This window comes from Papilio machaon, chromosome 16, assembly GCF_912999745.1.
Source record: "Papilio machaon chromosome 16, ilPapMach1.1, whole genome shotgun sequence".
NCBI classification, from domain to species: Eukaryota; Metazoa; Arthropoda; class Insecta; order Lepidoptera; family Papilionidae; genus Papilio; species Papilio machaon.
The window spans coordinates 6,896,122-6,922,308 of record NC_060001.1 but is presented as its reverse complement, the minus strand read 5'-3'; the positions used below and the strand labels follow the sequence as shown (position 1 = coordinate 6,922,308).

General features: G+C 32.5%; 1 protein-coding gene across 1 annotated transcript in view; it reads left to right on the top strand.

Annotated features, from left to right (window-relative positions):
- The window catches only part of LOC106716606 (A disintegrin and metalloproteinase with thrombospondin motifs 18), a 30,928-nt gene continuing 4,741 nt past the window's right edge, over window positions 1–26,187 (top strand). The window contains exons 1-13 of the mRNA XM_045681503.1: window positions 1–125; window positions 20,743–20,815; window positions 21,096–21,358; window positions 22,586–23,324; window positions 23,511–23,616; window positions 23,747–23,881; window positions 23,965–24,071; window positions 24,216–24,358; window positions 24,707–24,879; window positions 24,973–25,039; window positions 25,196–25,310; window positions 25,544–25,674; window positions 25,969–26,072. Of these exons, the coding sequence (XP_045537459.1) occupies window positions 45–125; window positions 20,743–20,815; window positions 21,096–21,358; window positions 22,586–23,324; window positions 23,511–23,616; window positions 23,747–23,881; window positions 23,965–24,071; window positions 24,216–24,358; window positions 24,707–24,879; window positions 24,973–25,039; window positions 25,196–25,310; window positions 25,544–25,674; window positions 25,969–26,072 (2,237 nt within the window). The 5' untranslated portion in view covers window positions 1–44. The remainder of the gene's footprint in view (window positions 126–20,742; window positions 20,816–21,095; window positions 21,359–22,585; window positions 23,325–23,510; window positions 23,617–23,746; window positions 23,882–23,964; window positions 24,072–24,215; window positions 24,359–24,706; window positions 24,880–24,972; window positions 25,040–25,195; window positions 25,311–25,543; window positions 25,675–25,968; window positions 26,073–26,187) is intronic.

Sequence of the window (26,187 nt, the reverse complement as noted above, 5' to 3'; positions counted from 1 at the left end):
AGTTAGGACTTTTTTAGTTATTAATTGAACTCATTTAAGTAGTCATGTGTTGGAGAAAAGTGATTCTTGTTGCTGTTTTGTCTTCAATATTAGATGTCAACAGCGAAGAGCTTTTCGGAAATGATGTAAGTTTTTTTTTTTTACTTAATTATTTTAATACATTTATCAAAGAAAAAAAAAGAATATAATTTAAAAGATAAATAACCAGAATGTCAATAGTTTGCGAATCAAATAGCAATGCCTTAAATATCGTTTTTCTATTAACTAAAAGAGCAAACAATAAAATAAAATCTGTAGATAAGGTACGTATTCTGTAAAAATGTAAAAGCCGATTTAACCACCCGAAGTCATAATTTTTTTCTATCAAATATTACGCTCTTACATATCCTCTAAAAACGTTACCTTTCTATATTTCAGTCAAACAAAGCTCAGTATCAGGAAGTTAACAATATGTGGATTATTTATCTAAATACTTTACATGTCCTCCGTATTTGTCGCATTCCGGCAAGTCGTTACAATTAACATCGACCATCAAATAGGAGACGAGGGCGTGCAGTACGATTAGAAATATATATAAAAATTAATAACAAACATAATGTTATAAATGTGTATTTCTTACTTTTTTTAATGTTAGTCGTATTTTTTATAAGTTTGTTCCTTCATTCAAAGTCTGCGTATATTTCGTAAGCTATGTTAAAGCTAGCAAAAATCTGTATCTATGTAATTCATTCTGCTAGTTTAAGTAAATTTATTTAAATTGCACATTAAAGGCATTAATTACCATTTTGTGAAATAGTAATATTATAGTCTCGATAATGTATTTTAAATCTTACTAATATTATAAATGCGAAAGTATAGATGTATGGATGGTTCTTTGTAAGTAGATATCTTCAGAACGGCTACATTGATCTCGCTGAAATTTGACGTTAAGATTTTTTTTAATTCCGCGCGGACAATGTCGCGGGCGACAACAAGTAGGTCTATATAGTAAGGTCATAGCTTCTATCCAATTCAAACAATGAAAATCTAGCGTTAGGTCACGTTTAAATTCTGAATGGCAACAGGGTACCTTGAACTGAGGCAGGTTCAAATGTCGCGATAGCACGCGTTATAAAATAAGTGGCCTAGATTGTTAGTGTCGTTAGCAACAAACATTATGGTCACAGGAAATTAAATACTACACAAAATGTAACGTTTTATAGGTTATGTGTTGGAAATGTTCTGGTAGCGAATGTTTTACACTTTATTTTCAAAAATCCAAAGGTCTATGTGATACGCACAAAATTATGATAAGTGTAAATAAAATTTCTTCAAATACCAATGTAAAATTGTGAAATTTTAATTTTAAAATTTAAAAAACAAATAAAAACAATAAATTTGCATTTGCGTAAACTCTAAAAGTATTGAGCATTTTAAAAATAATAATACTGTATTAAAATTAAATATATATTTGTCACACATATCTTACTAATATTATAAATGCGAATGTTTAGATGGATGGATGTTTGTTTGAAGGTATCTCCAGAACGGCTCTTGGTGAAATTTGGCACGGTTGTAGAACATAGTCTGAAAGAACTAGGCTACTTAAAAAGTTTTTTTAATGAGTCGCGCGCGACAGCTAGGCATCTATATTACAAAAAAATAGTTGAATAATACCGCCAAAATAAAAATGATTAAAACAGAAATAACGCTCGATGTTATTTCTCCTAATTTATCCAACAATTACTAAAAAATATTCTCATATAACTGACAATGAACTCTTTAAAAAGTTTACGACATCAATGAATGTAATAAAATTCAACTACATATTCAGTCAAAGCAACAAAACTTTACACGGCTTTTAATAATAGGAGTCATTTCTTGATATTCATCTCTTTCAGACTGAATTTGCGCAAGCCGTTGTCTTTGAAAGTTAACGCAATGTACTGGGAACTTGCAGATTCGTTCGCGTTGCGCATTCGTGAGATATGGTAGCGTGGGTTCTTCCCCCATTAGCGAAGGAAGACGTTGTGAAAAGAAATTATATTAGCAGATAATTATCTTAGTAGTATCCAGAACGAAGAAAAACACAAAACAAAATAATATTCTTAAACTGATACGACTTAAGGTTTTTCAAGAAGCGAGCGCACCTCTTTCGAAAAGGTCGGGAACGCATTTGCAGTTCCTCCGGTGTTGCAGATGTCCATGAACATCGTTGAGCTTTTAAACTACTAGTCCCACGGTTTGTGTTCTTACGAACTAAATATGCATAAGCAAATTACATATTGAACTTGCGTATTTAATTTTAAAAGCAAAATATCCTACCAATTACACCAACTTAACTCTTAGTCTTGGTTGATAGAAGCAAAACAAAAAGTTTCTACACTTTTCATAGAAAAACAATCTCACAAACCATTAAGATTAAGATTATTAAGAAAAAGCTTCAAAGATTGCGTGTAATTGCGCAAGAGTCGTTTACAACGGGATCGTCGCGTGAAACTATAACGGTCTATGTACAAACTCACATACATATATACGTTGACAATCACGACATTTATTGTTACGTACTTTGTTATGTAAGTACACACAAAAACGTAAAGTTCCAATTTCAAAACGTGATCTACTCCGTATAGGTCTAGTCTCTCGCATTCATAATACGTTTCTTCAAACATTATTACCCATACACACTTTTTACTTAGGACATTGGAATGTTTGATGAGTTAAAAATACAAATTTTTGAGAGGACCCTTAAAATAAATAAAAAGAAATCCATTCGAAGTGTTAGTAAGGTTGAAAAACCTATTCCAAAACCCGTTTAAAAAGACCTGAGGTCTTAATAAAAAAACTATAAAAAAACATAATATACGTTACGATAGTCCTTTATATTTGATATATTTATTGCACCATAAGTTCTGTAAGTTAAAATATATTTACTTATATTTATCGTCGTAGAAAAATTGGCATAACAAAGTTGAACATAGTACGCGAAAGTCTAAAAATTTGTCTCTCAAAAACAGGTTTGGTTCCTTTACTACATATTAATATAAACAAAATGCATAAATATGTGAATCAAATGTCAAGGTCGTTTTTATAAATAAACAAAATAACAACATCATCTCTTAATATAGCAAAAACTCAAATTATCCGTTCAAAGAAACCTCATAGAAAGTGGCTACATATTAGAGGAAAATAAATTTTTCTTTATATTGCTCAAAACATCTTATGATATGGGCTCCTAAATATTGTCAACATCATTATCTTCCTCTCCTTAATGCCACGTCCTAATTAGGGTCGGCGCATCAGCTTACGTCTAGTCTCTATCGAAGTTGTACTTGTGTAAGGAATTATAAAGGGTAGGTATAAAAAGTTAAGTCGGGTAATTTTTCAAGTACAAATCCACATAACACTATCCTTTATTAAGTCACTTTGTTAAGTATTCAGCTTCTGTTAAATATTCAAGGCACGTGAATCTCGAATATAGATAAGTTTGGTGTATCCGTGTAGACGACATTTGCATTCTACGCTAATATTATAAAGAAGTTTTACATGTTTATATGTTGGTATCAAATAAACTCGAAAACAACTGAAGTAATTTAAAATTTCTTTCACCGTTATGTTGTTACATTATACCTGAGTAACATATGCTTATGTTGTTTTAATTTTTTTAACTAAATGCCTAAGCGACATCGGGACAGACCGCTAGTAAAATATAATCTTTGATTATTAAGTAAATGTCTTTACATAAAAATGTTACTACTTAATCTTGGCTAAACTGGTCTAAGTTTTCATAAAGAAGGATATAAATATTTATCGTGAAAATGCACGTCCGTTTTGATGTAATTCTAGTGAGAATAAATATTTTGCTTCTTAAATCGTAACGGATTTTACGATATCAGCTCTATTTCCTAATTTTTTAAATTGTAAAATCACGTGTTAACAAATTATAAACTACCTTCACATAAAAATGTTGTCTACATCTTATATATAAAATTCTCGAGTCACAATGTTAGTAACCATACTCCTCAGAAACGGCTTGATCGATTTTTATGAACATTTATGTGCATATTCTATCTATTTATTTTTCATACCCCTATTAAGTTTTTTAACTGCACGGAATCGCGGGCGACAGCTAGTTTCAATATAATTACTTACGATACGACTAAGTCCATTGTAAATTAATAAAAGTCCACGACAAATAACTCATTCGTGTTTTTAAGCAATATTTCACGTCAAATTTTTCTTAGGTTATGAAAATCGAGGCATACTTTAGAGAACCAGATTTCATCTTTCTTCTTAAAATAAGCTTTAGTAGATTTTATGTGAATGTATGGTTGGCGACAAAAGAGTTTGTCCCAGTGACACTCAAACGACTTTACACCTGACAATGGAGCAATGCTCTGATTGCGATCGCGGCTAAGCGCTTTGCATTCGCATGCAAACTCTTTTGACACTAAATTATGCAGAAGTCTTTATTAGTTGCCTTTGTTATTGCACCGTTAGATATCTAAAAAAAATCAATGTTTCAATTTTTTCTTGGAATAATTTACCATTTTTAAAAAAGGAATTTTGGTGTGTGTGCAAATGTGGTTGTTCAGATGTGGAAACCCACAGTAGGCTGGCCACACTTGGGAAGATATTTCAGTTGGCAATTTAGTTGACGTTAACCGCAATGCGTGCTCGTGTCATAGTTTTATTAACGCTTGGCTGATCAAGGAAATTGAGCCAAAATGTCGTGTTTCTAACATCTGAACATTGTTTTAATAAAAAAAATGTGTTGTCCAAAAAGGAATGATAGGTAATAAAATCAATGGTAACTTAAACTAAAAATTTCAGTGTTTTTGAGATCAATTGCAAATTTTATTTGATTTTTAGAAGATGTAATTTAACCTACTTATTTTAAATTGACGTTTATTTTCATGAAATAAATTATCTATACATATTAGTAAAATAAAGAGTGTCTGTATGTATTACTGAAAAAAAAGCATATTTCCAAGGCATTATGTATTTGCCTTGCTGTATATTGATAAACCAATGTTTAAAATCTCTCTGTCCGCAAGAAATTCCGGGTAACCTCTGAAAAGGCTGGATCGTTTTTGACGGAACTTTCTCTGGAAAGTAGCTGATATATATGGGGATGTTATAGGCCGCTTTACGACAGCGCAGGCGACCACTAAATTTTAATATAGCTACTAACTGTATAAGCAATCATTGTTTTGTCACAATCATTTCATCTCCACGAACACTTCACCGTGAGAGACGACTGTGAAATTATGATCTTAAATTAACCTACATTTAGCTGTCGTATGTTATAAAATAATAACATCTAATTCGTGATTCCAAATTTCTCTTGACACAATGCGACAGCGAGATGATGGTTCGCTGAACAGAGAAATTGAATTGAACTTTAACGCTCGTGATTTTGTTAAAACTTAATTGAACACGAAGAAGACATTTATGATATAAAACTAGTAATCCCCGCGACTCCATCCGTACGGAATTAAAACTTAATAAGTGGTATGTGTTCTTCCAGTCTATGTTCTACATTTGTGCCAAATTTCATCATCAAGTACCGGAAATACCTTCTAACAAACGTCCATCGTCTAAACTTTCGCATTTATATAATATTAGTAAGATTAGACAGGCCGATGACGTGTTAACCCATACATTAGTGTTTCTTGTATTTGTAAATCTAAAAATCATTGCTGGTAATAGAATAAATAGGTTAGAATGAACTGAGCTCAGAATTTAATAAAGTGTTGTCAATTTAATACGTGATTTACTGTTTAAACCTTAAAATATAAAGCCAGCTCCCCCATTACATATACATTTTTATTCTAATTAATCATCTTCCGCAATTTAATCTGTGATGAAAAAAAAATCTATGGTCATCTTGTCCGAGGATGCAAAAAGTAAACTGTCGCTAACCATCTAATACATTCAAATCCAGCTTTAAATTTTGATATCTACCACAACGATCCCAGCATTAGAAGTACTAAAGACAATCTGTATTGTAACAAAGAAAGTAGAACGGCAGCATTTAATACGTAGGCGAGTACGTCAGTACCAAGCTTACGAAACGCTCCAGCTATTAAATATTAACACTCTACTAGAACAAGTATTGCGATATCGTAGATGAATAAAACAAAAGCTATTGATCATACAGCAGCATTAACGAAATGTTGAAAAGCAGCACATCTTGAATGATTCTGCACGACCAAGGAGAGGCTTTTCCTTGAAATTCTGGATTATTTTTTTAAGTAAATCTAGATTAGTACAAAGATTTCAGTTTATTAGCAAATGAAGCTCTAATGCATTAAGAGAATACTCAAAAATAGTTAATAATTAAATAATAATACAATATTTAACATTGTTATAAAGATATGGTATGCAAATGTTAGATGTAACGAAATTAGAAATTGCAGTAACGCCACTTTCAAAGATACGCAACGATTGTTCCGTGTGAGATGAGATGCTGTGATAATTTGCATTAGCTTCCTTCCTATCGACCGATAGAAAGTATAGCGTGGCTGCTGTTATTACAATAGAAGACAATGTAGGATCACATGACCGTATTACCACGAGTTGGACAGAAGCGATGTAATCGAAGTTGGCTAAGAAAGTATTGAAGACTTTATGGTTAGTTCCTACTGTATCACTGAGAATATAAGAGTTTCTTCTCAGCTAATGCAGTTTTGTCCAATTGGTCGTAATCAAGCTGTATCATTGGCCCAGTGGCATGCTACGCAAGCTACCGTCACATCTTAATTTTTGTCATTTTGCACAGTGGCAGGTTTACAACAGTTTTAATCTTATCAGTCTATATCAGGGGTAATCTTCCACCTGGTTACTTCTTTTGTATTGATTTTTTACCATCTTTTTGTAAACATTTCTTTGTTTACGAAATATTTACATAAAACTGGTGCATTATTGTCATATGTGACAAGAATAAATAGCAAATATTATAGTAGTAAGATAAATGTATTGCACATTGTACAGAAATGGAATGAACTAGCTATTACACAATTCGGATACGCCTCAGATCGCTGCTGGAGCTTACAGAGATATTGTCTTTTTGCGATCGAATGCAATGGAGCATAACCGACGCATAATACTTACTGTTTTTATATAAAATAATAATAATTTGTGAAGTAAAGTAATATTTAGGTGTTGCGTTTAACTCAATATGAAAAAGAGGATGAGTTTTCTTATTTCGGTCTTGTTGATATGTTCAAACACAGATAAATTTCGGAATATAACCATTTTGAACATTTAGTCAAAACAGGCAGAAAATTTTAGAGATTTGCGATTTGATTCGAGACAACCTTCTTAAATAGCATACAAAACATTAAGTTTTGTGTCCAATTTGTACTTTATGATGAATTAAAGTACCTAAATATCTTCACTATTTAAAATATTATAAAATTTAACGGCATAATTGACCTCATACTGTATTTTGACGTAACAGCAGATAATTACATAATGTTTTATCTCAGTGGCTGTTAGACGATTTTCCATTTGCAGTTAATGATTGACGGTCACCGACCCGATGCAGAGACATGCCGTCTGCCTAAGACTGTGGACACACTGACTGACATGCATTGCGTAGGTCAGGAGATGTCTGACATCTATGGACATGTGCTAGACTAATATTGTTATAATAATGTTACTGACTTCAATACCTTGATGTTCAATTGTTAGAAAGCTATAAATTCCAACGCTGATTAAATCATCAATAACAAAAAAAGAAACATTTCCAATCTGATAAAATAATTAAATACTTCCTATGATTGGAACTATGTATAAAATATTATTGAAAAATATTCATAGCTTTGTGTAAACCTGCCTTAAAGAGAACATCGCATGGCGGAATCCCGCCAATGTCACGTTTCCTTGCGCTTCCGATCCTCGCACGAGATCTCATAACTGCATCGTTCACACACACGCGCGCTCGCACACACACAAACATGTTTCTTCTTCTCTATTAAGTTGAAAAGTTATGTTCATTTACTGTCTAGTTTATTAACACATGTACTACACTTTTGAGTACCCAAAGAATTAGAAAGACGTGACGTTTAAAAATTTTCCGTCAGTTAATACAATGTGAGTATATCAATTCTCGCAAATGTTGTCTATTACATCTTTCCAATCATTTTCATCAGTTCATTATGTATTATATATGTCCCCACCGAGGGGTTCAGAGCCTACCAAATTTTAACGGTCCCTAGACCACTACAACTACAGTGGACCAATGCAGCTTGATTTCACACATATCTTTGAAATAATTTTCAGATACGTGTAGGTTTCATCACGATGTTTTCCGTAAGAACTTCGGCTAAATGTACATCTGAATTTAAAAAATAGATAAACACATTAGTACATGGGGGTACGAACCTGGATGTTTTAGATTACGGTCCATTCCAGTCAAGTGTTTAACAACTGTGCCATCGACGCTCTGTAATCTTTAAAATACAAAGAAAAACACTAGCTCTGAGTATCTATAAAGTTTGATCTAAAATTGGCTTGTGTTATAAGTTATTTGTAAAAAACATCATTTAACTTTACACATTTTACACATCAATTGTGACTGCCCTTGATATGATAACTGTCTAGAACCAGACGCCTCTTGCTTACAACGCAAGGCTAGAGAACGTATGAATTTATAAACTTTATTAAATATTACAATGCAGTGATGACATAATAACTTGAACTCTTACTTATGAACTTAATTGATTAAGTTTTAAAGGCAATAATTTTATGTCTTTTAACTTCTCTAGCATTTGTTTTTACATTAAAAAATACTAGCAGTCTTTCCTATAATCAGTTTTAAGGGCTCGATTTTCCGCAACTCCACGACTAGCACATTTTTTACGCGTTCAACTTGTTATAAAAAGCCTGATGTAAAGAATTGCGTATAACGAGATATTAATTAATATTCTTTCCTTTAAATTTATTTTTCCTTTCCATTATTACCATAATTATCATCATCTTCAATCCCTTCATCAAAAGAATGATATTTCTGTTAATATTCTTAGTCAATATGTTCATATAAACAAAAAGTAATGAGATAAAATGTGGATGGCTATAAAGGTAGAGGAAGACCAAAGAAAGTATGGATGGATTGTGTGAAAGAGGATATGCATAAGAAGGTGGTCAATTCAGATATGACAGCTGATAGAGATGTATGGAGTAGTACATACTGTGCCGACCCTCCATAGAGATAAGGGCTGGTTGATGATGATTATTCTTCATCAAAAGCTTTATATTAATTTAAGTTTTGTCAACAGCACAACTACCTAAATTTTATTCTTTTCGCTAAGTTAAAAAATTTAAAGTTTTGTTGCACAAAAATTCAGAACGAAACTGATCATGTTAGTGAACACTAACCCATAACAAGTTATTACGTGTAATAAATAACAATGGACCTGTGAAATTATAATATGACGGTGAACAATTTGTGATTATATTTAAACAGATAGTTTTGCACAACATAAGCACTCGGCTACACAAGTTCGTGTTGCAACAATTTACTTCGTGACTAGATTCAATCCATACACATATGAGTACCTATTGGAAATTCGAACCAGTCTATTATCCCTTGAGACACATGTCTTAATGCTGCACCCAGTCTTTGCCAGTCTTTCTGTGCATCTCTTTCTCTGTGTATTAAAGGTAAACAATGCAATGAGAAGCGATCGGTTCGCTATGTTATTTAGCATTTATCTCTATACTCCGTACGTGCTGAATGTTTTATATATTGTAATTGTATGTTTTTTATATTTTGCTTTATAAGTAATAAAATCTTTAACGGTCTAAATTCCTATTAAAATATTAATATACTTCAAGAGTTTGAATTATTTTTCAGATTGCCTCCAAAATAATCAAGCCAAATAAAGGCAAATGTCCTTGCATTGTCTAACACTAAGACAATTTGTACAATCAAAAATCATTTAGGCCCAACAAAAACAAGTACATGTTGTAAAAAAATACACTAATAATAACCTAGGTGTCATGTCTATAAAAGTTATATTCCAAGTACTAATATCTTACTAATATTATAAATGTTTTAATAGATGGATGTTTGTTACAAGGTATCTCCGGAACGGCTCAACGGATCTTGATAAAATTTTGCACAGGTGTAGATCATGGTCTAGAAGAATACATAAGTTGTTGATTAAGTGGCCCTTGTCGACCGGTGCAATACCACAACCACACTAAAGACAGGCGTGAAATGGAAACAATTCCACGTTTCGTCTAACAAGTGTTGTGCCGGAAGCCTAATTTTAGTCTTCTTTCCCTTCCCTTCAAGAATTTATTAGGAAAGGATGGAAAGGGGAAGTGAATTTGGCGGAAGAGGGGACGCAAAGGAAGGGGAAATATTCTCTCCCTGTGCGTTCGCGTCTCCGTTAATTAAAGATAACCAACGCATCTACATTTGCGAATGGGTAACAGTTACCTTGCTATTTCGGCGAATTCAGGTGGCCGTTTGCTCGTTTACCATCTTTTGATATAAATGGGAAATAATGACCAAAAGATGTTACAATTATTCAAACTTGTAACCGTTACATAAACTTAGCATAAATAATTGTAACAAGTTTCACAAAGCCTTCACAATTTGTAACAAAAACTACGAGTGTGGTAATGGATTAGTAAATACTCGTATCTATTAAAGAATTGTTACAAACGATACAAGAAAATACTAAAGATACTAAGAAAGTAAGCAAAGACGCTTTCTAAAGTCTATCCTGTTAAATTTAAAAGTGTGTTTTCAGTTACAAAACATCTGTACAAACATGTAGTCATCTCTCTTCTTCATTATGAATAAACAGAGATGGCAATAGGCACTTCAGCACTAGTAACCCATGATAAGATGCCTCATTTTCAAGACATTAAACTTGCTCTGTCATAGTCTTCTTATAAGGTCATTGAAAAATTTAAGTACTCCTTAACTTACTCTACTTAAAATTAAATGACATTAAGGTCGAGTATTGAACAGTTATTATTATTATTATTATTGGATGAATTTTTAACATTTTATCCTTAAAAAAATAACAAAATATATTACACTAGCTTTTACCCGCGACTTCGTCCGCGCGGAATAAAAAAAATGCACACAAGATAAAAAAGTTCCTATGTGCGTCTCCTAGTTCGACCGATCTTGAGTTATAAATAGTGTAACTAACACGACTTTCTTTTATGTATATAGATATAAAATAGTATACCACCGGCTGCGGAATCCCATGACTCAAGCTAACAGTAGTAAGAGCTGCAGAGACAGAAATCTCCTCACTATGCGCGCCGATTATAAAATAACTGCCTTTTGTATCAGGCCCTTAATCCAACTGTTTAGCGAGAGCTTCTTCTTTTTATTATTTGTTTACATACTGGCAGCTTACTAGCCGTCGTGTGTCAAATAGTTCGGTTTTTAAAAGAGTTTTTTTAAGAGTTATAAAAGACTTAAACTCCAAACCTAAATAACATGATAGCCCTCAAATACGTTTAAACTTAACATAACTATACTGTATCAAAATGAATTAAAGATCCATTAAATAGAAACAATCTGTAATACTATTAGCAAATGATGAAAGTGTCGAAACAGCTAGCGGAACGTCGGGCGTTCTGCATTGTTAATATTCATGAGTTACGGATATTGTAACCGGACTATCGTAAACTGAAATATCGCCTAATGTACGTAAACAGAGATACAAATGAATTTTACACAAATTAATTTAAATTAAGACTTAATATATCGAAGAATATCGGACGTTCTTACAGTGAAGGAAAATATCGTAATGCAAACTGCACATATCAGAGAAGAAACATAAAGATGTGTGTCAACCAATCTGCACTAGGCTAGCGTGGTTGACTAATGCCAGTCACTTCAGACTTAGAGTAGACTCAAGCCCGTCGATGGAGACGGATATGAACTGGCGATAAGCGAAGTTTTAAAGCAATTGTATGTTATACTAGTGGTCGTCTACGACTTTGTCTTTGCAGAATTTAATAATTAAAAAAGTAGCCTATAATATGCCCACGTACATCAAATACCTTCTCGTCCAAGTCCCGTCGAAATAGGTCTCGCCGTTCCAAAGATTAACCGAAACAAACGTTACCTTGCACAGACAGACAGAGATTTTAAAAATTGGTATTCCTTTATCAGATACGTAAAAACATCAAGTATACGATTATTTTTTTCAATATTACATACAGACACTCTAATTTTATTAATATGGTTAGATTTCAAATATTAAGACATGTATCTCATCTATTTTAATTAAATTAAATCTTATTTTTAATGTAAATCTATATATATGTATATCTATCATTTCTATATATATAAAAGAAAGTCGTGTTAGTTACACTATTTTTAAGAACGGCTGAATCGATTTGACTGAAAATTAGTGGGCAGGTAGCTTAGAACCAGGAAACGGACATAGGATAATTTTTACCCCGTTTTCTATTTTTTTTTCCGCGCGGACGGAGTCGCGGGTAAAAGCTAGTATTTAATCAAACAAACTATTAAGTTATTAACCATTTAAATTATTTTACGCTATCTACGATATTATTCAAAATGTCCTTAATCCTTTTTGATATGTATCTTAACTTGTTCTCATAAAGAAACATGTGAGACAAACTCAATTAAAGGTAACATATGTAAAGAGGACAAACAATTATCAATGTTAATTATTATCATAAACTTTAATATATCATATGAAATATTATATTTTAGCAAAAAGGTACAATCAAATGTCGAATAATTATACTTTAATAAGTACGAATAAACTTTACTAAACGTTTAATTAACTTACTCTTAACAATATCTACACCTACCTATAGTATGAGTGTTACTAAAATAGGCTCTTAGTTTAGATAGTTATATTAAATCAATACAAAAATCTCTCTCACTGACAAATAAATTACTGCTTATTTTTTTTTTATTTATTTATTTATAATACAGTGTTCACTTAGGAAATACAACTATAATGTAAACATAAATATAACTATATATGTCCCACAATTTTTTTTTAAATAATTTGACTGTAGGATCAAGAATTATTTTTAAATTTAAATTAATATAAAATGAAAGTAAATAAGTTAAGTTAATTTAATTTAAAATAAATTTAAGGAAAGTAAAACTAACTTACTGCTGTAAACTTCCTAAGTCATGAGACGCATTTTAATTGATCAAAAATAATAGGTTTTTGACCCCACCCGATAGGTTTACCTTGACCAACTTCAATGTTTGCCACCGAAATAACTTTTAGAGCAACAGATAATTGCCATGCGCAAGTCGCAAGACATAAACATTTATGATTGAGGTGGGGTTCGAATCTAGGGATATGTTTTGGTTTTGCCGTAGAATTTCACTGTCGTGACAATTGCAGTCTATTTATCACGGCAGTGAAGTTGTACGGTTGAAGACATGGATTTATGTTATTATACGAGTACTATAAAGCATTTTAATAAACACTAACTAAAATGACTAGGTTTTTCTGTAAAATGTCAGAAATTTTGTAATAGATATGCCTACGTAGTGAGACCGGGCATTTTTTTATATTTTATGGGATAAACTTTATCAGAAGTATTTCGCCTCGTTCTACCTGTATCGATATGCTAATTTGTTTCTTGATTTATAAATTAATTTGACAATTTACTTTGGAATCTAGTCTATGTTTTTATAACATACATATTTGTACAAATTCTCGTATGTTATAAAATTATAATTAAAATTTTTCTTATTTTGTACCAGATCAAGTTTGCGACGTATTGAAATAGTAAATAAACAATTGTAGCTCTTATGTCTCTATTGATAAGATAAGAAATAGTATATCACTATCGTGTGAACTAGAGCTTACCTTTCTTGGTGCATTACAATTGATTAAATCAGGTCAAGTTTACTAAGATCGTTCATTTTTTTTAAATAATTAATGTCACTTCTATTGTTATGATTCAAATTAAATGGACTAGTAAGGCAATTAAAAATTTAAATGAGGACTGAAAGTGTTTGATACTTGGACTTTAGATTAATTATTTGTCTAGCTTAAATTCAGTAAGGAAAATTTGTACAAAAAAATACACGTAATTTTGGTCACCGATGGAGAAGTTAAAAATTTTCTAAAAAATAATCGCATGATTACTGAGCGATCCCTAAGATAACTACTTATTGGAATTTAGTTTTTTTTATATATATATATAAAATGTAAAAATCCTTGTCTATTTAAGTAATCTAACATTGAACTGTCAAAGTATTAGGAGATCACTTAGCGATGATTTTAAACACCAGGCTTCTATTGACGAATGAGCACGAACTGATGTCATAATGTTTAACAAATAAAAGTCAACAAAGAAAACAAAGATAAGTCCATTACAATAAGTTAAGATAAACTATCATCCAAACAAACATAATTTTAATATAGACATAAAAAAATTATAAAAAAAACATATGTAATAATAAGACGTCATAAACAAAAATTTGTAATATTTTTTATCTGCATTTCACTCTTAAATATCTAAGATATACAGAATAAACAAAAATGAAGTAAAAATACATTTTTAAAATTTCATATCTTAATTTGTACGTTCTGAAATTCTACCAGTCATATTAAAAACACTTAAAATTCTATGATCAAATAACTTCATTAACAACACGTGTTTCATTTCGAACGGTAACATTATTGTCAAATTCTTTACATCATTATAAGTGTCACAACAAATATTATAAAATTAACTATGTGATTTTGTTTACACCATTATTTGTGGAACTTAAAATATTACATTCACATCACTAGTTTATGATTTTTAAAATTACATTCAAATTTAAGAATCATTTGTTTTCACTGTCTTAATGTTACTAATATTATAAATGCGAATGTTTGGATGAACAGATATTTGTTAGAAGGTATCTCCAGATGCATGGTTCCCGCTGAGGCATAGATATAGAAAACAATCTGAAAGAACACATAGTCAACTAAGTTTTTTTTTAAAGACGCGCGGATGGATTCCCGGGCTACATACATGTATAAAATATAATCTCTGTTTTTTAAAGGGAGTGATAAAGAAAACAATATGTTTTTTAAAAACATCTTTATCTGCAATTAATTAACTATGTCAGTACATAATTAATTTTATATTTTACAAACTGGACATATCTACCATTACCTATATTCTAAAGTTAAAAATCCCAATTAAATAAAAAAAAAAAAACGTTTCTACAGCCTGTAATATAATATACTTCATAATTAACGAATTCAATACATTATTTATTTTTAAAATACTTTTTATAGTTCTATTTGTCAATCCTAATGCAACTGGCAACTTACAATTTTTATATCAAATAGAACGGTACAGATAGTTTTGTTTTTAATCTGGGGTAATGAAATTCGACAACATAGACATGCCCTTATGTGTAGCGCTGTGAAAAATATAAAACGTAACAAGTTAAGATATTAAGTGATAAATATTTATAAACCGGATAATATTTTGTGGTTATTATATACAAGTTACTATATACATATATACTAAGAGATACTAACTTACATACTAACTTACTATAAAACACCTGAAAAATATATACGATACAGACTTTCTTTACTATATTGTTATTATTTTAGCTCTAATACACATATTTTCTATACGTCAATTCACTCTATAAAATCACTATAAAAAGGCAGATTATACTATAAAAATATATTTGGGTTTTTGCTGGAAATTTTAAATCTTTATTTTTCCAAAATATCTGTTTACCTAGCCCTACCTATTTATTTTAATTTGGGAGCTGTGACGTCACAATATGGCGGGGGTTCGTACACATTCTTATGAAAAAATCCTGACTCCCTTGTCCCATGTCTAGATCCATTAATTTTATTCTATTAAACTGGAACTAATAATACGTAATCTATATTTTAGCTCTTAGTTTATAGCAACGGTATTGCTGTCAAATTACATTTGAACATAAAGCTACAATTCGTTTTGTAATTTCGTGCTCCAAATCCCGGCCGGTTTTGAACTAGGCAGACCTATAATTTGACTAAGGTATTTAAGGTACAGGTAACAGGCTTACTTATTTCAAAATGGACGTTTTGACTATTTAATTAATTCAACGGAATAATTATTTACAATTTAGAAAGGTCTTATTTTGTTACAGAATTTGTTTAGTTTATTTCAAACTAACTTTTACCCGCGACTCCGTCCGCGCGGAATAAAAAATAGAAAACGGGGTAAAAATTATCCTATGTCTATTTCCTGGTTCTAAGCTACCTGCCCACCAATTTTCAGTCAAATCGATTCAGCCGTTCTTGAGTTATAAATAGTGTAACTAACACGACTTTCTTTTATATATATAGACAACATAAGATTACATTTGGAAAGGTAGACAAGGAAGAGGAAAGAATAAAAAGGTATCCAAAGATAAGTCTTTGGATACCTTTTTACTGTTTGCTTTTTATGATATAAAACGAGTGTTCTTAAGTAATCTTAAGCAATGATGATAAGAAATAGTGCAATAAAAAGAAACTTATCTTTATTTCATAATTGTTATATAACTCTTGCTTAGCTTAAAAAGTAAGATTTTAAGTTTAGATAAAGTTGAAATTAATTGTTAATAAAAAATATTGGGAAACTTACTTCACAAAAAGAATTTGTCTGAACTAATCTTTTATCCATTTTTTACGACTACGACGATAAAATTGTAATGCGATTATTGCTGTGTAAAGCTTTGTCACGTTTATTTTATTCTAAAATACCGACACTAATTTACTGTGTAGAAAATCTAGATTTTATGTCTTAGGTTGATTGAAACTGAAGTCATATAACAATTTAAAAAATCAACTAATTACCTATAACAAAACCTACATTAAAGGGCTGTAAAAATAATGTCATTATTATAAAATAGCTGTCGTCCGCGACTCTGTCGGGGCAGGATTAAAAAAAATCGTTAATCGTAATTATTAGTCTATGTGTTCTTCCAGACTGTGTTCTAAATCTGTGCCAAATTTCATCGAGATTAGTCGAGCCGCTCTACAGACACCTTATAACAAACATTCATCCATCCATCCATACATATATCCAAACGCATTTGTAGTATAAGTAAGATAAAATGTGAAATTTTTAATGGATGGATGTTTATTATTACCTATCTTTAAAACGGCTGAACAGATCCCGATAAAATTTGGCACAGAAGTAGAGCAGTCTGAAGAACGCATGGCTACTACTAAGTTATTTTTTTTTTAATTTCGCGGCAAATAATTATAAAATTCATTCATAAATTGTTGATTAAAAATGTTATTAACAACAGACAATTCTCATAATATTGTAGTTGTATTGTTTTGACCCTGTACATTAATTGTGTAAAAAATCTCATCTTCAGTTTATCTCACAATCTCTTCAGACAGATAATGCTTTAGGGTAATGGTTAGCTAAATTTAACGGTCGTTAAACACTGGTGTATGTTTATGTGCGTGTCAGAATGTGTAGAGAGGACGTTATTGTTACCACAGATAATATAATAGTTACAATCAACATCAACTTGCCCTTGTCCCTACGGAGCGTCGTCATAGTCACTACTCTTTCATGCAGCTATATTAGCTGTCATATCGGAAATTACTCCCTTACGCATATCCTCTTTCACACAATCCATCCATACTTTTTTCGGTCTTCCTTTACATTTATAGCTGTAATCTCATGTAAATATAATATTAATATGAATATTGAATGAAATGTTGAAGGCTAGAAATCTTAAATTCTTAGTCTTAAATTATTAGTTTACTATACTTCGAATTGCTTCGACAAGTCGATGCTGCACGAATTGCCTCTCGACCGATACTTACAATCACATAGGAGTCAACTGTTTCTTGATCAGTTGGCACCATGTTTTAAAGAAAAAAATTGCTTCAATGTAACATTAATTTTTCACGTCTGCATTCCGGAAATCTTAACATATTTCGATAAAGATTTGAACGGTTGTTCCAACACCATTGTCTTTGTTATCAAATTTTCCTAATGTATAAAATTATACCTTAAATGTATTGTATTAAAACTCAAATTAGATAAACAATTTTAAAATCGTTAGGCATCATAAACATCCTTCGGTTTAAACGCTCATTAATATGCGAGATATTCGTTGCAATTCACAGATTAATTTAAAATATTGCTTGAAAGGAAGATAGATTAAGCATCACAAATTACCAATAATATTAAGTTGCAATATTTTTCTTGATCCACATATTTTTTTATAAATAGGATTAATACATACGGATTTACTGATTTGATATTGCTTAAAGACAAAGGAATTCTCTTGCATTTTCTATCGAAAAAAAACTGTCTTACATGACATGAAAAGTAAAACTTATTAATATTATAAATTCGAATGTTTAGATGGATGTATGTTTGTTTGAAGGTATCTTCGGAGCGGCTCAACCGATCTTGATGAAATTTGGCACAGATGTAGAACATAATCTTAAAGGTTACTTTATAAGTTTTTTTAATTCCCTGAGCACGCAGTAGTGGGCGACCGCTAGTTGGAAATGAAACTAGCACTTTTGCCTATAACGAAATGCATTTTGTATGAGCAATAAAAAACATATATTTAAATTGTATTACAATTAATTCTATATGTTTATATGTTCGTTAGTAAAGTTATCATAACTGATTCAAATTAATTTAACCTGCATTCAACAATAACAAAGTAAACGTGACAAGGAAGCTCTATGACCTTTGACGAAATTCGTATAACCTCAATCGAAATATACGGTAATTCCAGCGAAGCGACTGGCACCAATCGTGAATACCAGGGGTGGCAATGCATTGTTCCGTCTCACTTGTATCCTGTCACTTTAAAGTACTCTCAAAACAAAATGTCATATTTCCTCAGAAAACTAGCATTTAAATTAAACTTGAACTATAAAATCTTGGTGTTTTTAGCTTGAGAATTTTCGCTTGAATATGTTAAAGATAGAAATTCAAAAATAGAATAAACATTAGACATTATACTTTACAAATATGTATTTATTTTCTATTGAGTCGTGTCTTTAAAGATTTAACATCGATGTTGTCTTGATGTCTTTGTCCAGTCTATAAAATTCTGTGTTTATTTCTGATGGTTACGTTTTTATTTGAAATCCTATGGTCGTTATGTTTTCCTAATTATTAAATACACTCGCAATCTCTGTATTGTTATAATTGCTTTCGCTTTCTGTTCTATCATTCTATATAACATTAAGTCGAGAAAATTCTAGAGAAAGTTTTATTTCTGATTTATAATGCAATGAAAACAAACGCACGTAATGACTGAGCAGATGTATATATAGTTAAGTTAATGACTTGCAGTTTAAGATTTTATCATTTAAACAGCTGTTGGTTAAAAAATTTAAACTGTCAACATCTCATAACCTAGATACCTTTTATGTTAGAACAAAATTATCGACTAAAGTATTATCGTTTAAGTCATAATTCTTTGGACAAACCAGAATAATATTGTTTTTAAAGACTCTACATTTCGTCATCTAGTAATGTTTTTTCTGGAATAGCATCGGACGTGTTAAACTAGCTGCATGTCAATAAGATTTTTTATTATGAGTGTAAACTCACTGGCATTTAACGTGTTAAAATATTTATTGATAATCTCTTATAATTTTATACTACAACGTTTAATTTATCGTTTATATCCAACAGCTTCAATCAAACTTACACCTTCGTGTGAATATTATCCATTGTCAAATTATGTCGAGGTTGTACAGCTAAAACTACTCATACAATAGAAGCTAACTGTTACTGAGTTGAATTCTCCTTTGCTTCTGTAATTACAATGTCGTATGGAATTTTGTCGCTTCCTTATGATTTTATCTTTTATACAATCATATTTGAATACTGGTAAAGTTTACGTAGTTTGTTGCTTGAATCCCGGAAGATTTTTTTATATAGAATTTGAATTTTAATAAAAACCAATTTTACAAGGCTATATATAAAGTTATTAGCTATGAAATTTTTAAGTTAGGGTTACCTCATTTTTGTGCTTTGGCTATTATTTAATAATTTAGAACGAAAACACTTTACTTCATATAAAGAAGCTTATTTTCTTCAGCTTCTCGGATCTTCTACAGTAAGTTTACAGCTACTATAGATTCTTTAAAAAAGGAATTTAAAAATACGTCAGTATCACTTTCTACTAACAGTTATCGACGTTCTTTGTCATTTGTTTCAAGGTTGATGGAACGGCAGGAGGTGTTCAAATCACGCTTCAGACCTTAAATAGTACGTAACGCGTATGCACTAACCTATCTAGGAAGACATTTAGATAACAAATTAAGGTTAGAAGACTAAGAAACTCGACAAAATGAAATTAAATTTGTTCTAAGGATGCTAAAATGAAGTGAGCACTCCTTTATTACTATCTAACTAATATTGGATGGATGGAATTTTGTTTCAAGTTATCTTCAGAACGGCTGCATGGATCTCGATGAAATTTGGCATAGATGTAGAACACAGTCAGGAAGAATACATAGGCTCTAATAAAGTTTTTTAATTCCGCGCGGACAGAGTTGCGGGCAACAGCTGTTTACTTGTACAATATATTCTAGTCTCGGATTATTTTCTTTAGCAAAAATAATTCCATCATGGTCCCATATGTGATATGGCAATCAATAGGAATTAAATTAATTATAGGATTCAAATCTATAGATGGTTTTTGTCTTACATTCAATATTTCGATTGACTTATTTCAGTAGCTAGCTCGCTCATATTACATTAATTTAATGATTATATTTGTTTTAGGAACACAATAAACAGTTACTGGATCATCTGACTGAGTCAGAAAGGCTGTTTCTAATTGGTGCTAATTCTGACAGTAAGTGTACTTATAATACTGTTCTCCATTGGAGTAGAGTAGGTGGATTTGGGACAATAGTTAGTGTAACTGCTCACCAATAAACCCTGCAAACATATAATTTTTTATTTCTCTATCCAAGAATTCAAGGAGTATAACGAAATTATTGGGGACACAATATTACGTTTTTATTGCAGCGGAGTCCGAAATATTTAATTTGTAGTAAATACTAAACAAACTTTCTAACAATAATCTTGTAGTAACAGATGACGCTAACGGTTTTTTTTTTTTTAAATTTCAGATGCACAATTTGAGATATTGCATTTACGACAAAAAAAGCGGCACAAGCGGTCACTACATCACGATAATCCAGATCTGAACTCGCTCAAGAGACATTTAGATTTAAAACTAAGTCCTAGAAATACTTTCCTAGATCCACAGTTCCTACTCATGAGACGATGGACGAATGGTACTGAAGCTGTTTTGGACCAACATAATGATGATGAATTAGATTTATGTTATTATAGAAGTAACACTGCAGCTTTATATGCTTGTGGTGATTTTGTAAGTTTTACTTCTAGATTTTTGTTTTAATATAACTTAGTAAATATAGCCATTATCGTCTATTAAAGACTCATCATCATCAGCTCACTATACGTCCCCACCGAGGGGCTCGGAGCCTACCCCGAGTTAGGGGTGACTAGGCCATAGTCAACCACGCTGGCCAAGTGGACTCCACACATATCATTGAAATGTTACAGGTTGCATCACGATGTTTTCCTTCTCCGTAAGAACGTCGGATAAATGTATATATTAAATCGAAAATCACATTGGTACATGGCGGGATTCGAACCCAGGACCTGCAGATTGCAAGTCAAGTGCTTAACCCCTGATAGTAGGGGAGCCCAAGCGGGGATTTCGGGATTTCCTAAAGCACGGCAGATTAATATACAGGGGGATACCTTGTACCCGGTTAAGTACCTCCACAAAACATGGGGCCCATGTATAAGGCCGAACCGTTTTTCTAATTTTTTTTTGCCAAATCAGGCGAATCCCTCTACATAATCGTCAGATTATGAGACAGTACGTTTAGAACATAAAGATAAACCATATATATCTTAATCTGACGCGCTTGAGTATTTCAAAATGGCGAATTTTTTTGCACATTATAAAAATGACCGCGAGTTTGCGTCCCATCGAAATCGTCAGATTAGTGAATGAGAGCTTTTTTTGGTGCACTTAACACTCCCTTAGAAAATCTGACGCGCTCGATAAAAATTTTTTTTTTTACATTTTTAAAAATCTATAGCCGCTTCCCCCACTGATGTAAAGGTATATATCATATAACATTTTTTTCTTCTTATCATCTAAGCTTTGCATCCCAATAGGTCTCTACGATGCTCGAGTAAATCCCCATTTAGCCTCGTGGGCTCCCCTACTATGAGCCACCGACGCTCTATTTAATTAAAGATATATTAATAAAGACTATGTCAAATCTGAAGAGGTGAATTACCTTCTAGAGTTTAATTTTTAAATTAAAATTTAATTACGACTTTAAATCACATTTATAAAATAATGTTTCCGTAAGTCGTTAGATTTTTCTATTGTTAAATGTTTATCCATATTTTTATTTCTAATGCTTATGTAAATATTGTACATTGTTGTTTTTAACTAACCGAGAAGGACATTCACCTTATTATATTCATATAATACGTAAACTCACTTTGAAAAAAAGAACAACGTACTTAAATAAGATTGGTTACCATAAATTATTTAACAATTTGCTTTCAGAGAGGCTTATTCAAAGTAAATGGGAGTTATTATTATATACATCCATTGCCTGAAAGGTTTCATAGTGAAGAAACAAAACCACACGTCATCGTCAAAAGACATCTTAACGATGAAACTGTGAACAACGATATTATCAATATAAATACATGTATAGAAAGAAATAGTATTAATAAAACTGATACAGATATATCTGTAAAAACATGGACAAAGCATAGAAGAAAAAGAGAAGTAGACAATAATAAAAATGTAACACTTGAACAATTCAAATTTAATTTAGCTAAGAGAAATAAAACTATAAATGAATTTATAGAAAAGTTACAACCAGATTCTAATAGACAAAAGAGAGCGATTACACCGCCAATATTTGTCGAAACGGCTGTGTTTGTGGATAGAGATTTGTACAAACATATGACAGTAAATTTTCCTAAAGATACTGAAAGGGAAGTAGTGAGATTCGTTTTAGCGATGATAAATGCTGTACAATTAATTTATCATGACCCATCATTGGGTAGAACAGTCAATTTTATCCTCAAAAGATTAGAAATCTTACATGAAGATCCGGTGAATTTGAAAAGACCACATGATATTGATAGGTTTTTAAGTAATTTCTGTACGTGGCAGAGATTGGAGAATCCACCAGGTGATAATGACCCGTTGCATTGGGATCATGCTTTAATTTTAACTGGTTTGGATTTGTACGTGGTCAACAAGAATGGTAAAGTCAGCAGTCAAGTTGTAGGTAAGTTATTCATAATCTTTTTGGTGAGCTTAAGTTGTGAAGTAATTCCAAGTTCTAAATGTAATCTTACTAATAGAGTTTTAATACCTCACTCTAAGTACTCACAGAATATTGCTAATGAATATAGTCTATACACAAATCCTTCTGAAATACGTTTGATAACTTTAGAGTTCCTGTGATTTATAGGATTAGCCCCGGTCGCCGGTATGTGTACAGTCACGAGCAGTTGCACAGTAAATGAAGGCAGACACTTCGAAAGTGTTTACGTTGTGGCTCACGAAATAGGACACAAGTGAGTTTTTAATTTGTATGTGTAAGTAGTGTTTGTTCATTTGTATTTAAGCTCCACGGTTTGGTAACAAGAATCAATTACTCTGCGTTATTCTTTGTGTAAGCAATGCATTTATTTGCTTTGTTTTTAGTTTAGGAATGCGTCACGACGGGCCTCTAGCGGACAATGGCTGCGATCCCAGTGCTTATATTATGAGCCCGACTCTCGGTAGTGGCAAAATCACCTGGTCCCAATGCAGTAGAAATTATCTGCAGAAGTTTCTAGAGTAAATAACAACATCAAATATTTGCTATCAACACTTACGCGTGTCCGTGATAAAATATTAATGTAGTTATTTGTTTGGTACAGTACAGTACAATCTCGTTGTCTCCTTGACCACGGGAACTCCGCGGGCCAACTGGATCACAGCGCTGAGGGGATTCTACCCGGAGAGAGATTCGACTCAGATCAACAATGTTAGTAATGCCATGAGGACATTCAAATATACAAGAGAATAACCTTTTATCAGTCTCGTAAAATACTTATTATCGTTGATGTGATAATATGCATTTCATTCTCTGAGAAAAACAGCGTTCATTACAATACACGTATCCTGTCAGGTATGCTCAAGTACGGCAGCGGCAGTCGTCACTCCCCAGCTCAAAACCTGGAGGACGTCTGCCGGGACCTGCATTGCCAACGCGAGCGGTACACCTGGACCTCGCATCCAGCGTTAGAGGGCACCAAGTGTGGAGATGATATGGTGAGTAAACAAGTTAAACATTTAAGTGCTACTCGAGGTAATGCTGTACTATACAACAGTTGAAAAATATATCGTATGGTTTCTGTTTGTATCAGTTTAAAAATGCAAGTGGTAACCTAACCTCCTTTTCTATTTTCCTTTTTCCTGATTTACTTGTCCCTTTTTTGTACGTATTGACAAGAAAAACGACCCGGACGCGCAGTTAGCAAATGAGCAACCAACATTATGGGTGATAGATAAAGAAAGGAATCAGAGATATCGTTGTTTACTAACGCCTCTAAAGACCCATCTCTCATTCATGCTGAGAGTAACTAGCAAACAGTGCCTTTACTTGTCTCATGTACTCAGTACTGTCGTGGTGGTGCGTGTGTGGAGCGCGAGGGCGCGGTGCGTGAGGGACGCGGTGCGTGGGGTCGCTGGTCGCACTGGTCGGAGTGCGCCTCCGCCTGTCTGCTGGACGACAAGCACGCTCCCGCTGCTGCCGGAGTCGCTGTTGCCACACGAAGGTGTAACCGACCTAGGTAAGCCATGTCACTAGATTAATCCCGACATCTATTGTCTTATTACAACATTTTAAGTCATACCTAAATATGTATTGCATTTTATAATTTCAGGCACGAAAACGGAAACAACTACTGTACGGGTCACGATAAGAAGTATCAATCCTGTCATGCACAACAAGTAAGAAAGATTTAAAAAAAAATCTAAATAAGTACTGATCAAAAGCGAAATTAAGAGTTTTTTTTTCTTTCTAGGAAGCTAGCATCTTTGTATTTTTAAACTGATCACATCTTACTCCTTTGTTTCCAACTTTACACTATAAGACAATTGTTTCAGTGCAACAAAGTACCGCGGATGACGGTGCGTGAGTTTGCTGATCAGATCTGCCTGCGCGCGCGAGATGTTGACCCTGACCTCATCGGCACCGGGCTGCAGAGGATAGATTCAGAAGGTATCGTACTTATCAATTTCTAATAGATTTCGTTAACCGATACGGGTATAAGAACGACAAAGTCCTTATGCTTTTAAAACATAAGTAAACTTATGCTAAATTGTATAACGAAAAGACCGTCTGGTCTTTTGCAGATATTATTAGTATTACGGTCTTAAGATCTGCTCAAAGCTTTAAAGATTCTTTTAACACGTTAAATGCTACTACAATTGTGAACTATATTGTACATGTAGACGTGAGCAGCGCATGCGCAGTGTGGTGCGACACCCGCGGGGGGGGCTACAAGTCGCGCGGCTGGAGTCTGCCTGATGGCACAGCTTGTTCTCGCGCACAGCCCATGTTCTGCATCTCCGGACTCTGTCAGGTATAACCACGAGACAGTGCTATAACTTACTGGTATAATTTAGATTTACTATTCATGTAAACACCACTTCATCATCACCTCATACATGTCCCCATTAAGGGACTCGAGTCTTCCAAAGTTAAGACTAGTATATAGAATCTAGTCCTAACTTTGGAAGACAATTCAACATAACTCAATCATGCAGCTCCAGTGCGGCTTTGTATAGCCTTCGATTTAAAAATATTTTGTGGTAAAAATGTTTGATTGATTAACCATTCTATAAAATTAAGAGGTGATTTTATGTGTTTTCAACAGAAATTCACATGCGATTCGAGCAGCGACAACGAGTTCTCATTAAAACCAGGCGACTGTGAGTGGGAAGCTCTGCAGCTACAAACTGCCACTCCGCATACAACCTCGTAAGACCATTCATAGATCAGGGTATATTGTGACGTATATTTTGAAAGATTACAATCAGATTCTTACACTGTCTTCCGTAGTTTATTAATTTTTGAATAAGCAATGTGCAAACAT